Source organism: Helianthus annuus, chromosome 14 (genome assembly GCF_002127325.2).
Source record: "Helianthus annuus cultivar XRQ/B chromosome 14, HanXRQr2.0-SUNRISE, whole genome shotgun sequence".
Classification (NCBI taxonomy): domain Eukaryota; kingdom Viridiplantae; phylum Streptophyta; class Magnoliopsida; order Asterales; family Asteraceae; genus Helianthus; species Helianthus annuus.
Window position 1 is genome coordinate 16,276,253 of NC_035446.2, and position 16,506 is coordinate 16,292,758.

The 16,506-nt window shown below is 39.1% G+C and overlaps 2 protein-coding genes across 2 annotated transcripts; both read right to left on the reverse strand.

The window, feature by feature from the left end:
* Positions 1–340: 340 nt before the first annotated feature.
* Positions 341–2,395, reverse strand: LOC110906456 (probable ATP-dependent helicase PF08_0048). The gene has a single exon (XM_022151587.1). It carries the CDS (start codon positions 2,393–2,395, stop codon positions 341–343), a length of 2,055 nt encoding a protein of 684 aa, XP_022007279.1.
* A 12,332-nt stretch (positions 2,396–14,727) lies between these two features.
* On the reverse strand, positions 14,728–15,969 carry LOC110906457 (hrp65 protein-like). Its single transcript, XM_022151588.1, has 2 exons — positions 15,237–15,969; positions 14,728–15,080 (listed from the first exon to the last, which is right to left on the reverse strand). Exons 1-2 carry the CDS (start codon positions 15,967–15,969, stop codon positions 14,728–14,730), a joined length of 1,086 nt encoding a protein of 361 aa, XP_022007280.1.
* Positions 15,970–16,506: the final 537 nt, after the last annotated feature.

Consider the following 16,506-nt stretch of genomic DNA (forward strand, 5'->3'; position numbering starts at 1 on the left):
AGCTTTCTCATTCAGAAAACAGCTTGATTACACACAGGATTTTGGCAGCACTTCGTTACAATGCACCTAATTCCGTACCAAATGAGAAAGACATTACACATATATATAGGCCACTAATTCCGCATGGAATGAAACATTACAGTTCATGTGGAATTACTACAAGTAATTCCGTGCGGAATTAACTAAGGACCTTTCATGCGAAATTAAACATACAACCTTAAACTTTACAGTTTTGACACATTAGACCCCTAGACTTAAGACGTAGGCTTTAGACATCGTGCACTAACAAACTCCCCCTTGGATACAGTTAGAGTCTTCAGTTTGGTCTTCAAAACAATCTTCACAGTGACTTGAAAGTTTCTTCTCTCTGCTTAGGCTTTCGTGCCAACATCTTCCTAAGCTTCTCATTCGCTTCCACTGCTTGCTTTTCTTTAGCTGCCATTCTCTGGTTTAGGGTATGTCTCAGCATATTGTCTTTATCTTCTTGTGCCTTCCGTTCTTTCTCTCTCTTTAACTTCTCTTTCTCTTCAATCTTTCGCCACTTTGAGTTCCATTTGTTGTCAGCATTGATACCCTTTTGAAAACAAACAGACACAACTCTCTGAAACTGCATAGCTTGTTCTCTATCTTCAGCTTTAAACCATATCTTGTTCACAAACAAACATTCGATGTATTTTGCAGAACAATTCATCAGCCACATCGGATCATACACAAAGATTTCTCTAATTTCATTTTTTGCCCTGTACGTGATCACAGCTTCAGTCGAAATACAGCTGTACACCCAACATACAAAACCATTATAGAAATCTTGTTCCATTTTTGGCATAGGGATGTTTTTGATCACTCTTGGCTTTTTCACATGCAATATCGTCTCTTCATTACCAGTTTCAGGATTTACTCTTCTCACCTTCTTTGGGTAAGGTGGCTTCCGGTGCTTGAAGTTTTTCAATGATCCATACTTCATCAATCCCCACATAGGCACATCGTTCTTTCTGATTTTATAACCCAGAGTTCTGACCTTCGACAACTCTTCTACATCCCACCAAGGTAGGGACATAATATCATACAATCGTTCAAAATACTGCACACCGTATTCTCTTCGAATTGCATATGCATTAACATGAGATAGAAAACCCCAGCTAATGATATCACCCAGCGAAACATCTCTATCTCTTTTGTAAAACTTCAACGGACGCTTGAACTTCCTTACAGTATCTTTATGGAACCACTTCTTTCTTTCTTCTTTTTGTGGGTCTTTTGTCGTTCCGTCAAAGTTCTTATCTTTCAAGATTTCAGCAACTTTCCTTCTCAGTTCATCTCTATTTTCTTCACTAAAGAATTCAACCAGAGTTGGAAACTCTGAAGTATCTTCATTCACATTCTCTTCATCTGTACAATCTTCAACCTCAACCCTGTCATAGACATCTGCCTCTTCAACACACCTGTATTCATACTCGGGTTGTTGGTTGATGTCGAAAGCATTCAGCTCATCTTCAAAATTGAACTTGAACTCATCTTCATTAACATTAAACATCTTGAGAACTTCATCCAAAGTATACGTATGCCTGATTTCTCCTTCTTCTACATCAGGCTCAATACGAAGAATTAACTTCTCAACTTCATCGACATTCTTGTCATCCACATTCTCCCCCTCACTTTCAGCATCATCATCATGATCTTCATTTGCATCATCATGCATTAAATCATCAACATTTTGCTCTTTTGATGTTTTAGTAACAGTAACACCCGTACCACCCTGATTGTCATCATCATCATTACTATCATCATCACTATGACTACTAGCAGAGAATACTTTTTCCTCATCATCATCCTCTTCATCATCATCCCCTTCATCATCATCCCCTTCATCGTCATCCTCTTCGTCATCATCCTCTTCCTCATCATCCTCATCGTCATCTACTTCATCATTAGCAATATCTTCAAGTAACACATCTTTATCAAAGATATCTGACACAACAGATATAGGAACAGGATTCTGAATAGGAGACTCAGGATCAGTAGCTAGAACTATTGATCTTTCTGCAACTTCAGAGCCTTCAACACCTTTTCCTTTATACTTCATTTCGGCATCAATTTCAGCTTGGCATTTTGCCCTTAACTCTTCAACCTCTATCTCCTCAAACCTCTGTTCTATAGATTTACCAAGACTATTCTCAATCACTTTGTTCATCATGTACAACTCATGTTCTTTCACCGCTTTTGCAGCTTCAAGTTCTTTGTTTTTCAATTCAAAGTACTTGTTCTGTTCGTCTCTACGTGCCTTTTCTTCCTCCAACTCTACTACTCTGACCTTCAAAATATCAATTTCAGTTTGATCTGCTTCTATTTTCTTCAGCAAAGACTTGTTTTCAGACTCAACTTTCTTGACACGCATTTCAAGAATCTTCTAACGATCTGCCAATCTTTTGTTTTCAACCAACACTGAATTAACTTTCTTTTCAACATCCTTTACTTGTATATCACTTGCAAAATTGAAATCACCAATTTCTTCAAAGAGAAATGCCTTCGTGTGGAATATTTGGAAAAGATTTGTAACCAGAAGAACCTGTTGTGGTTTGAATATATGGTTGTGAAGGTGGCGGTGTTTGGAATATTTGTTGTGAAGTAAGTAAAGGTTGTTCTTGTGATGGTGTAGCAGTATGAATATGTGGTGGTGAAGGATGTGGTGGAGATAGATGTGGTGGTGATTAGATAGGAGATGGTTGTCTTGGTGGTGTAGGTTGTTTTGGAGGTGATTGATGTGGTGATTTTGGTGGTGAAGGATCATGTGGTGGTGAAGGAGGTTGTGTAGGTTGCTTGGTTTTGGGAGTACGTTTAGGTGCTCTAAGATTCAGCTTTAACTTTTGTCTCGTTGCTCTTGGAGATACAACACTTTTCCTTGCACCTGCTTTCTTTCTTCCACCAGACGGAGGCGTTTGAGATTCAGACACATGTTCAGGAGATGGAACATACGCAGCATCATCCTTTTCCTGTCTTTTCCTCTTTCTTAGCTGCTTTTCTTTAGCAATCTTAGCTTGAATTCTCTTTTCACGCTCTGTCTCATCAATTTCTTCATCGGATGAACTTGAAGAGCCTTTATCACCCCCATCACCTTCTTTTTCACCAGCTGCCTTTTTTTTCTGAGCATTAAACTCATTAAGATCTTTCAAAAATCTTTCAGAATTAGGAGATAAACGAACATCAACTCCCATATTCACTTCAGTTTCAGCTTCAACTTCTTTTTTAACTTCAGCTTCAGCTTCATGTTCTAGTTCCTCTTCATCAGGTTCATCAACAAGCAAAGTCTCAACTACTTTCTTTCGTCGCTTTTTAGGTTGAGATGAAGAACCTTCTTCAGTTTGTACTTTCGGTGTCGTTTTCCTGCCTTTCTTCTTTTTCTCCTCTTTCAAGAACCATTCACTGCGAGATTCTCTGAAACTTTCAAGAACTTTCAGCTCATCAACATAACCAGCTTCTTTCCTTTCTTCTTCATTCCTCCACTTCTGGTGAGTAACTGGATCTGGATCTTGATAAGTCTTTTCTTTAATGAATCCAAAGAATTCAACAACAAATGGTGGCTCTGGATGATTCGGATGATATCTTGCCAATTGCTTCAACGATTCATTATCCATGTGATACAGTGTCAACAAATCATTCGCCTCATCTCTTTCCAACTGAGGATAAGCATGATCTAAATTCATCTATATAAAACGCGGATACAACCAAGTCTTGTCTTTTGCAGATGCATTCTCAACCAAGTAATGAAACACAATCTTTGTGAAATTATACTTCCTGTTCAGTACTAAAGCTGTCACTTTGTTCATCTGGTAGTCTCTCATCACGTCGTAACCACCTTTCCTGTGGCTTAGAGCAAGTAATACAGAATGAATGAGAAACTTGTACAACCTCGGAAAATTTGCCTTCAAATAATTCGCCTTGTTGATATCACCATTGTAACCCATTCTTAACATACACCCTTTCACCATCCTCTCAGGAAATTTTGTTGGAGAGTTCTCGTCATCAGGAAAATTTATCACTTCTCTCACAAGCTGTTCTGTGATGATAATTGGTTCATCTTTTCCATTCACGTTCACAAGAGAATTGATTGTCTTGTTTGCTTTGTCATAAGTTGCCTTCTCCCAGAAATACTTGATATGAGATTTGAACACCAAACGTTGGTCTGCTAAGGCTTTCTGTATAGGCAGTCTCTCCATAAACTACAAAATATCTTTAAATCCATCCATCTTTGAAATACTTTTATCATATACACAGCACGTGTTACGCAGAGGATCAAACAATACATTCGAAGTCTGCAAGATCACAACACACAAACAAAATCACACTTAGAAAAATTTTCAACTAAAACAACTTTCCATGCGGAATTACATCCACAAACGAAATCATACCCATACGGAATTACATTCATGTGGATTTACAAACGGAATCACACTCATGCGGAAATACATCTCACACTCAAACGGAATTACACCCAAACGGAATTACATTTCACACTGAATTACATCTCAAACGAAATTATAGTTCAAGCGGAAATACAATTCAAGCGGAATCACAGTTCAAATGATATTACCGGTTTGAAACGGAATTAACCTAAATCAAACTTTTATGAACTGATAATCAAATTAATGAAATGGGTTTGTTAATCGATGGATTTCGAGCACCATGATATAATTTTTGTTCATTTTTGTCCATTAACATGCCCTAGATCTAGGATCAAACTCTCTGAATCCCTGACAACTTACAAATCAGTCAAATTGAAACCCTAACTTAGATCGACAACCTATTTCGAGTTCAATAATGTGTTCATCATTCATTTTAGATCTTATACAAACCTAGATTTAAGAATTACCAACTGTTTGTCATCGTTCAAACGAAATCAGATAAAAACCGGTTCATAAACATCAAATACACTCACCTTTCCCATGAATATAGTTGAGTACACCAACTATAATGAAGATCTAATAGAAATGGACAGAGTAACGACAGAAAATTAAAGGTTTCGAGATTTCGCTTGAAATCGCCTTGAATGGTCTTTGAAACGAAATTAGGTAAGAATGAGTTTCAAGCGGAATTACCATCTTATTTATTGGCCAGGTAATTCCGTGTGGAATTACCTTTGGTGTCTTTCACGCGGAATTAACTTCAAACGGAAATCCCAGTTCATGCGGAATTAGCTTTCAAGCGGGATTAACATTCAAGCTTAATTTCATTTCATGCGGAAATAATGTTTCTAAACGAAATTACTTTCAACTTTTTCAATTTTTCAAATTTTTCAGAATTTACCGACACACCCAGTTAACTAAGTCCATGTTAATGACCCTGGTCAACTGTTTAGCCTGCCAAGTCCAAGTTAATGACCTTGGCTAACCAGATTATGAAGATGCTGATGTTTTGAAACAATTTTAAGTTCAAATTAATGAACTTTTGAACATTCAAGCAATTACCAACTCATTTTCAATCTTCTGCTTACCCAACCCTCATGATCCAGACATGTTCTGCACAAAAGACTTTGATCTTCTGATCCCCAATGTCCGTTGTCGAAAATAAGATGAAATGAAAATCTTTTTGGATTTAGAATATGATAAGCGGAAATCTGTACACACAATATTTTTGTGAGCGTGTTAGGGGATCATATCAGCTTCCGACAAGACACAAGTACCGTTAAGCTTAAATTTCATTCACAGCATTAAACAGTTCGCTTAGATTGTCGATATACTGATCCTCTTAAATTTTCACACAATTTTTAATCTATTCGGGATACAGATTTAGTGTTTTAAGATCATAACTTTTACGCGTGTACCACCTCAGTATATACTCCCGTATCCAGATCCCAATATTCAGTCTTACAGATGAGTATACCTAGATGATATCTGTAATGGGTTGAATGCGAGGTCGTGAGAGCTCAGGTCAGAACTTCCGTTCAGCAGAGAGATGACGGCTCGACTTTAGGTGGGTTCCCTTTAGGGAATCTTTTTTACAACAGCATTAGCATTTTGCAATGTTTCATCATTTTTTATGCTGAGGGGAGGCTTTACAAGTAAAGCTTGTGCAGAGTATTATACGAGGACTATGCTATTGCTTCCGCAAAATCAGAAGTCCAGGTATAATACCCCAGATATCACTAAGTATAAAGACCTAGTATCTCAGAAAGAGGGACCTTTCAAACAAGATTTCGGGGGTTACCATATATCCTGGAGATGTTCCCCACGTAAAAGCAAGTAATTATTTATGTTTATATCCCAAACAAATCTACTAATTTTGTAAAAACCTATCGGCACATCATCAGCGAGACTTCTTAACACATATTAAACATCACATTTCTTTAGCGTACAGTATCTGTCTAGCTGATGTACTATCATTTCCCCTTTTTACACAAACTCCTTTTCAGTTTTTGTATTTTTCTGCAAACTTTCTCCCCCTAAAAATAAAACATATTTTTTTTGTGTTTTTGTTTTTATTGAAAGCATAAAATAAACTATACAATAAAATTTGACAACAAGACATCAGATCACATCAGATCGCCGCCCTCCTCGGCTTCACATTCCTCAACCCTCCCAGAAAGCAAATTTTTCATCCCATTTAATTTCAAAAGATAGTTAAATCTCTTTTTATCAAACGGTTTGGTGTAGAAATCAGCCTTTTGTTCATCGGTGTGTATATGTTCTATCCGAATCAATTTCTTCTCGTGACAATCACGGATGAAATGATGACGGATTTCAATATGTTTGGTTTTAGAATGGTGAACCGGGTTTTTCGTTATATTAATTGCTGCTTTATTGTCCACAAAAATCGGCGTGTCCAAGAACTGCAAACCAAAGTCTCGCATCTGCTGTTGGATCCAAAGGATCTGAGAGCAACAGCTTGAGGCCAAAACGTATTCAGCCTCGCAAGTAGAGAACGCTACTGAGGTTTGTTTCTTGCACTGCCAGGTAACAAGTCGAGTTGCTAAGAACTGACACCCAGGAGTGATGGACTTAGCATTCTGCTTGCAGCTTCCAAAAATCAGAATCAACAAAACCAGTAAGAGAGAAGTCACCCGATCTAGGATACCACAAGCCGATGCTTAGGCAGCCTTTCAAATACCGTAAAATTCGTTTGACGATTGTCAGGTGTGACTGCTTTGGGCTTGACTGATATCTGGCGCACAAACACGTTGGATACATGATGTCCGGGTGAGAAGCAGTAAGATACATCAAGGATCCAATCATTAACGGATAGAGTGTCTCATCCACTTTCTCTCCACTCTCATCGGGGCAAATTCCATGATTCTGTGCCAGGGGGGTTGATGCTGGACTGGATTGAGCCATATTGAACTTTTCCAACACATCATTCACGTACTTCATTTGATGAATGAAGATTCCTTCGGGCATCTGCTCCACCTGCAGCCCTAGGAAGAACTTCATCTCCCCCATCGAACTCATCTCGAATTTCTTTTTCATCATATTCTCGAAATCCTTGCACAAGTCGTCATTCGTCGAACCAAAAATGATGTCATCAACATAGATCTGCATGATTAAGAGATGGCCTGCAATTTCCTTTGTAAACAGAGTGCTATCAACTGTCCCTCTGATGAACCCGTTGGCCAGCAGATGTTGGGAAAGCGTCTCGTACCAGGCTCTCGGTGCCTGGTGAAGTCCGTAGAGCGCCTTATCCAGAAGATAGACTTTGTTCCTGTGTTGTGGATCAGTGAAACCTGGTGGTTGTCCCACATACACTTCTTCTTTGATCTTTCCATACAGGAATGCAGATTTCACATCAAGTTGGTAGACTTTGAATTTTTTCCACGACGCAAAAGCAAGGAAGATCCTGATAGCCTCAAGTCTAGCAACAGGCGCATACACCTCATCATAGTCGATGCCTTCTTGCTGACTGAATCCCTGTACTACCAATCGTGCTTTGTTCCGAACGACAACTCCTCTATCGTCTCTTTTGCACTTGAAAACGCACTTTGTTTTTATCAGCTTTTAATTTTCAAGCAAGTCTACTAATCTCCAAACACCCAGATTCTCGAACTGCTGCAGCTCTTCCTGCATGGCGTTCACCCAGCTGCCTTCAATCAAAGCTTCATTATAAGTTCTAGGTTCAATCTGCGAGATAAAACATTTAATTGAGAATTCTTCCTGTAAAGGAGCAACAGATGAATAAAAACAGGTAAGTGCTCTGTTGATCTGATCTCTCGTCTTAACACCACTCTGTAGGTCACCGATAATTTGCTGTGAAGGATGATAAGACAATGTTCGTGGCATAGCAGTGTCAGGCACATTAACTTCCGATTGCAAGTTCGTAATGTCTAGATCAACGGTGTGATCCTCAGCTTCTGTCGTTTCAACATTTGGTTCCTCGTAAAAAGTCGGACCGGATTCCGATTCTGAGTCGTCAGAATTGTCAAATGTTGGAGCTGTTTCCTCTGGTGGTTCGTGAGCAGTTCCACTTGGAACAGCCTCATGATTGTGTGTACCCTCGGTGGATGGAGAAACTACTAGCGGTCAAGGCACTTGTTCTTGTGACATGGACTGCTGATATTGATACAAAATTGCTAGTTCCTCATCACTTGGCTGAATCGGTAGTTGGAAAGACTCCCAGAGTTTGTGATAATCGAACAAGAATCTTTGTCCGGGAAGTTGTGGTGGAGCTTTGTGCTTTTGACAGTCTACATGCTGAACTTGAATTACTATTCCCAGGCATGGCACAAACACCCCTTTCAACGGGCTCGCGTAACCTACAAAGAAACCATCACTAGTCTTAGCACCAAATTTACCATCTGGATCTATGAAGGTACACGAAGATCCAAACGGTTCTAGAAACTTTAGATTGGGCTTATAACGGTGCAAAAGTTCAAAACATGTTTTCTTATATTTCTTGACGGTGAGCACTCGGTTCAAAGTATAGCACGCTGCGGCGACTGCTTCACTCCAGAAGAATATGGGTAACTTGGAATCAGCAAGCATTGTTCGAGCAGTTTCAATCAAAGTACGATTCTTTCTTTCAGCTACGCTGTTCTGCTGTGGAGTGTATGGCGCGCTGAATTTATGAAGAATCCCTTTCTCGTTACAGAACTCGAGCATTCGATTATTCTTGAACTCCGTTCCATTATCACTTCTTATTCTTCTGATCGGCAACTTATACAGCGTCTCCATCTTCTTGAATAGAACCATTAGTGACTCAAACGTCTGATCTTTCCTCTCCATACACACTACCCATGAAAACCTTGTGAAGTCATCGGTAACCACAAGACAATATAAGTCACCACTGATACTCTTCACATTAACCGGCCCAAAGAGATCCATGTGGAATCTCTCGAGCGGTACTCTGATCGAATTCAGCAGCTTCTGAGGGTGTGTTTTCCTTGTCTGCTTTCCTTTCTTGCAAGCGACACAGTCATCATTCAAGTGAAAAATTTTCAAATTCACACCTTCAACCAAATCATTATGTACAAGAAATTTCATTTTCCTAACATGAATGTGGCCCATCTTTCGATGCCACATTATCGACTATTTTTCTGTAGCTTTGGTTTTCGTCACAAAACATTGTTTTTGATGATCTGTTGGTGTTGCGACACTCATGTCAAGAATGTATAAATCATTTTCTTGTGGAGCGCGCAACAGCACCATATCCTCAGGAATTTTAAACCCAGGTTTTAAGACAAGACATTCATTTTTAGTGAAATGTATGGTAAAAGACTTGTCACAAATTTGCGAAATACTCAGCAGGTTTTTTTCAAGTTCTATTATGTAGTTCACTTTTTCAAACGAGATAACTCCATTCGTTAAGGTCCCTTGACCAACAATCCTTCCACCCTGATTTCCAGTGAATCCGACGTATCCACCATTGATAGATTTCACGTCATAGAGCAACGCCAGCATTCCAGTCATGTGTCTTGAGGCTCCGCTGTCCATTATCCATCTTGAAATGATCGACCTCGGCAGCCCCTGCAAACATTATAGCAAATTACTCAAACAATGACGCCCATGACTTCTTAACAGCTGAAACACTACCAAAAAACTATGTCACATGTTACACCAACCTTTGGAAAGTTAAAAATGACATTTGGAACATCAGTTTTTACTTTTGGTTTTACTCGTTCTTTTTTAATCGGTGGAAACTCTTCAAGAAGTTTATCAAGTTCAAACTCAAACTTTTCTACATCATCTTTAAAACCTTTTGTTTCATTTTTCAAAACACTTTTCATCTTTTTCTCCTCAACCGATGATTTTGATTTCACTACCCAAGATTGATTCTCAAAAACTTTCATTTTTCGATAAATCTTTGAAGTCTTTTGAATTTTTGAAGATTCGGCAACTTCAAAAGTTGATTTCGGCTTATCTTCTGACTTCAAGGATTCACCCCTCTTCAAAATGCGTACCGGTGAAACCATTGGTTTTTTTAACCTTGTTATCAGTTGGAGATTTAGGTCGGGATTTGCAAAACAGGTTTTTCAAAAACAGTTTTTTCAAAGACTTTCTTGCATTGTTTGGCCATGTGACCAATCTCATTGCAGCGATAACAAACTCTTTTGTCATATTCGACAAAAGTTGATCTGAACGACTCTTCTTTCAGTTTCTTCGCTGCATTGAAATCATCAATGGCTTTCTAACTGAAAATGTACTCTTTTTCAATATCAACACTTGGACCAACAACGAAAACATCACTCATTGTTTCCTTCGACTTGATATTCTTCTTAACCATTTTCTTTTCAAAACCAATTCCTTTGTTTTTAAAATTGTTTCCATTTCGCTTGTTACCACAATTTCCCTCCCACTCTTTCTTACCCGAGTTGTTAGGTTGTGATTTAACAAACGACTTCTTGGGTTTTGAAAAGAACTCTTTGTTGTTCACCTCAGAAATGTTAATTTCGACCAATTTGAACACTTTTTCAATATTCTCAATCTTTGCATTATGGAGCGGATACTCAAAATCAGAATAAAGCTTGGCAGTTCCAATCATCGTGTAAACCACAATGATCGGCTCATCATTTGCGACTTTGTCTGATTTTGGTATGAATCGGTCTAAGAAGTTACCGTCTTCTTCAGAATCAGACACAAATTTCTCAGAATGAGTATTCACAATCTCAAACTCCGAGTTATCACTCTCTTCGTCTAACACTTGGTCAACAACGGTCTTGATAACCTGTGACTCATTGTCAGTGTCGGACGGAGAGAATGTAACATCAATACTCTCCGGTAACTCATTCTCAATGGTCCTCAGTTTGAGATTCAACGCAGCTTCCACCCCATCTGGATATTTCTGAGTGTAATGATTCCACATTGGGGGTGGAACACTGTTGAAGGCAGGTGTTGCATTTGGTTGTTGTGGGACAATCTGTTCAATCACGTAAGAAGATGCAACATAGCTCCTTACCTTCTTATCAATTCTTTCATTCTCAATTTTGGTTAACTCTATCTCTTTCTTCAATGAAGCAATCGTGTCTAAATGAAAATTGATTTCCACTTGTTTATAAAAAACTGTTGCTTTTAACAACTTTGTGGCTTTATCATTTTCAACACTCTCTTTTTGAATCATTTTAATAGATTTATCTAATTTGTCATAAGCTTCTTTTACTTCATTTAGGTCAAATTTAACCTCATCAGTGTATTGTTTCAATTCCTGAAACTTTGTGTCCTTTTCAAGACACTCCATGCAAGGTTTTGAACAATTTTGGCATGGGGTTTCAGAAATTGACTCAAACTTCTCGACAATCTTTTCTTCTTGCTCAATATCAACATCCTGCTTACCGACATTATCAGACTATGACTCTGACTCAGACACTCCTTTGGTTTTGACCTCCACACTTTCTGACTCCTTATCAGACTCCTTTTGTACTGACTCGGTACTAACAGACTCTGGTTCTACAGGTTCTGTGTCTACCTCTTTCAGTTTTCCCATTAAGGCTCTGTCAGCGATCTCCTTCAGTGTCTCTTCAGTCATTTCCTTGGTTACATCAATCATCTCTTCAACAAAATCTTTCTTAGCCTCATAATGTGGGCATAGTCCTGTTGTTGGCTCTTCGAAGAAACCCGCAATAGAATCAAACACTTTAGGAGGCATGATTGATTTTAAAGAACTAGTTAATACCTCCTGTTCGGATTGATAATAATAGACTTCAGCAGCAATTTCTTCAAGATCTACCACATTTTCCACAGACACATCTTCATTAACCACCTCTGGTTCAACAACACTCTCTGACTCTTCTACAATCTCAGCCATCATAGCTCTTCCTTCACTGCCCGGGATGTATTTATCCCAACTGAATCCTTAAGCTACCTTCTCATCATCTTGGTTTACTATGAGAGCTTTCTCCGGCTTGTTCTCAATCTGAGGTCTTTGAATGACTGGTTGTTGATTTGGCTTGTGATAGATCGCATGTCTGTAGTAGTCGTTGGTAAATGGATTATGGTGATTGTTGACCTCTCTGTTCGGACACTCTCTCTTAAAATGCCCTCTCTCTTTGCATTTAAAACAAATCACTTTGACTTATCAAACCCAAGCTTTTGATCTGGTCCAGACAAACTGTTTCAACCCGTGATTTCCATAAATCTTTGGGCTCTTCTAACCAAACTATCCATTCCCTACTTTATGTCAATTAGCTCTAGCTCTTTCGAATCTATTTGATCTTATTCTTCCTTGTTCATATCAGGATTACCGATCTTTCCTGCCACCAAACTCTCGTACGACTCCAGAACGGAAGCTAACAGTGAAATATGTTGTTTTGCAGCAGCTTCAGTAAACTCATGTCCGTTCTTAATGTTGACTGCAATATTACACTGAATCCCAGAAACATATCCCTGATTGTTCGAGCTAGATGAGCTTTGAGGTGACATCTGTTCAGAAGTTTTGAGATTTGGCTCAAAACTAGCAAAGGTGAAGGCTTGTTGTTACTTGGAGTACTAGACGAAGTACCCGTTGTTGAATCTGCGCTGAATGCTGCTTGAATCTTCGGGCTTAGATTTGTTGTTGCTGGAGTGCTTCCTTTGTAATAAAGAGATACATCCTTTTGAACATTCGCAGAATTCATCTTTTTGATGTTAATTAACTATAACTCATGAGCTTCGATCTTTTCGACGAACGAACTAAGATTCAAATTCACAATATCTGAGTTGTTCTTCAACATCATCAAATAAGTACCCCATTCGTCGTACGGCAATGCATCTGCCAACTTATTGATCCACTCCTCATTTGTCTTGGTTATTTCCAATCTTTTCATCACCACAACTAGATGGCAGTATCTTTCAATCAATTGTTTTGTAGTTTCACCTTTTATGCCGGTGAAAATGTCAAATTCTTTCTTTATCAAAGCCTTTTTGCTTTTGATCATGGACACACTCCCTTGAAACTTTACTTTCATTTGCTGCCAAACTGATTGTGAATTATCTTCATGCTGCAACAACACCAAGATATCCCCTTTAATAGCCTGTTGAAGAATGCTCATCATCTTCTTCTCAGCTTTGAAGTCATCCTATCCAGATTGTGTCAAACTACCAATTCCCTTTTCAAGACCCAAACCATCTCTTGGTGGAACATACTTCGACTCAATCTTCATCCAACATTCAAAGTGGTTGGCTTGTACCCAGTTTTTGAATCTCCCAGACCAACCCGAATACTCATCGGTATTCATCAGTTTAGGTGGTTTCTGCATCGTCCCCAACTCATTCTGCATATTGACGTTCTGCACTATACTCTATACTGGCTGGGTTTTGTGCTGCTGTCATCCCACCGCCGGCAAAGAAGTTATAAAAATCTTGATTTTCCATTTTTAAGAAATCAGTTTACCGGAAAAATTTTTCGAGTTTTGAAAAACAGGTGTTGCAAAGGAAATTACACAAGATTAGACTTCAAACGAAATTACAGACCTAATGGACTTTCACACAGAATCAGACTTTCACACGAGATTAGCTTCAAACGGAATTAACTTTCACACGATATTACCACTTCAAACTAAATTAGATGTGATTTCTTGCGGAATTAGAGTTTTCAAATGGAATTACACCTCAAACGAAATTAGTAATTTCGCTTGAAATTGCTTCAATTTTCAAACGGAATTAGTTATTCCATGTGAAAATTACCTCAGAATTTCAAATGGAATTAAATGGTTCGTTCACGCAGAATTACTATTTGGGCCATTTTTTGTCACTTAAACTTCGAATTTTGCTATGATTTTCTCAAGGGTTTGTTAAAACACAGTTTTACACACAATACTAAAAACTCAGTCCATTTTGTCCGTTAGATTGTCCAGAAGTCCAATAAAGTGTAATAAAAAACACTGATTCAAGTGTATTGGCTCATAACTGGCTCTGATACCAATTGTAGGATCGTTTTGATGATCAAGTGAGTCAATTAAAGTTAATACACCACTGTTTGAGTGGCGGAAATAAACAAACAGTGTTGAATCAGAGAGAATTGAGTAGAAAACAAAGATATCACTTTAACACAGCTTTCTCATTCATAAAACAACTTGATTACACGGCAGGATTTTGGCAGCACTTCGTTATAATGCACCTAATTCCGTACCAAATGAGAAAGACATTACACATATATATAGGCCACTAATTCCGCACGGAATGAAACATTACAGTTTATGCGGAATTACTACAAGTAATTCCGTGCGGAATTAACTAAGGACCTTTCATGCGAAATTAAACATACAACCTTAAACTTTACAGTTTTGACACATTAGACCCCAAGACTTAAGACGTAGGCTTTAGACATCGTGCACTAACACTTCCCCATGCTTCCCCTTATTTGAGCCATTTCCTCCGCGAGTTGGCCCACTTGCTTTGCCAATGCCTCATGTGCTTTGTCCCGAATCTCGTTTGTCTTCTTTATCTCCTTGATGTCATTGTGAGATTCTTTTTGCATATTTAACAAAGCATCCATTTTGGCACTCAAATCATCACCACTGGTTTGATTGTTCGACCCGCTTCCATTACCGCCTTGATTATTGTAATTCCTTTGGTACCCACCTTGGTAACTATTGTCCCAGCCTTGGTACCCTTGATTGTAATTACGTTGGTAACCTCCTTGGTTACCACCTTGACGGTTGTTGTAAGAAGAACTTCCTTGGCCACCTTGATTACCCGATTGGAAATTCGGGTTCATTTGATTCGAAGAATTACCATACCGAAAGTTAGGGTGATTTCTCAAACCCGGATGGTAAGTGTTGGAGTTCATGTCATATTGCTTTCGATCCCCATACACTTGGTTTACCTCCTCGGTGTAATCACTCGGCCCCGTTGGACATTGCTCGGTTCTATGGCCGATGTCTCCACACTCTTCACACACCGCGAATTGTACCGCGTTCACCTCCTTCTTCTTCATACGACCCATTTCCCGTTCTAAGGTAGTAATTCGATCCTTAGTATCAAGATTGGGAAGTGATCGGGAAATGGGATGTTTCTTGGCTCTATCGGCCGATTCCTTTTCCTTCGACCGCTTGCTCATCCGCTCAAGGAATTCCCAATCATCATCTTCATGATTGCTCAACAAAGTCCCGTTGCTCGTTGACTCGAGGCGGTTCCATGTATTGTCGTCTAGACCCCGTACAAAACACTTGACTAACTCCCACTTCTCTATTTGATGATGTGGGCACTTTCGCATCAACTCCTTGTATCTTGTGAATGCTTCATGCAACGGCTCACCCGATAGTTGGCGAAAAGACCTAATTTCATCACGAGCGTCATCGGTCTTCGCCATCGAATAGTATTCATCAAGAAAGGCTTGTTGCATTTCTCCCCATGTTCGAATACTATTTGCCGGGAGTGTAAGGAACCATTGCTTCGCTTTGACCTTTAACGAAAATTGAAATAGTCGAAGCTTGACTTCCTCCAATGCAAAATTGTGCCCCCTGATTGTGTTACATATGGATGAGAATTCCGCCAAATGCGTGTACGGTTCATCATTCGACCTTCCACTGAAGTGAGGAAGTATATTGATGTAATGAGGTTTGCAATCAAACATCCTTCTTTCACAAACAATTGGTGAATCAATCTCGCTGACCACCAGCCTAAAACGGTCATTCACTCCTCGTGGAGGTTGTTGACGACGATGCGGACCGTTAACTTCTTGATCAACCGGTCTTCGGTTGTCCCTTCGATCACCCCTTCTATCCTAACCTTGATTTCTACCTTGATTACCTCGTTGATTACCTCCTCCCACGGAACAAGGAATCCGATTAGGGTTGATATTGTTGTTGTTGTTGTAAAACCCATCATTTTGGTTCCTTTGGTTGTTTTTTCGTGGTTGACGGTTGTTCTCGTAACCGTCATTTCTCCTATCCCCGTACCCGTAATCATCATTCCCCACATAGTTGGCGTTTTGATAGCCGAACTCCTCATCTTCAATTCCTCTTGCATTGTAGAAATTACCCTGATTCACATATCCCCAATCTTCGTCATCGTTAGCCCGATCATCATAATATCCCCCATCATCCGAATTTTTCATATAAACACTTACATGTTCTGGCGATTGGTAACCGGGAACACTATATGGTTCATC

Excerpts from the sequence above, each read along its gene's own strand:
- LOC110906457 (XM_022151588.1), bottom strand. The coding sequence starts at position 15,969 with ATGTTTGATTGCAAACCTCATTACATCAATATACTTCCTCACTTCAGT. Across the intron at positions 15,081-15,236 it reads GCAATGTCCAACGGGGCCGA|GTGGCCAAGGAAGTTCTTCT; the intron begins GTGATTACACCG and ends CGGGTAATCAAG.
- LOC110906456 (XM_022151587.1), bottom strand. The coding sequence starts at position 2,395 with ATGCGTGTCAAGAAAGTTGAGTCTGAAAACAAGTCTTTGCTGAAGAAA.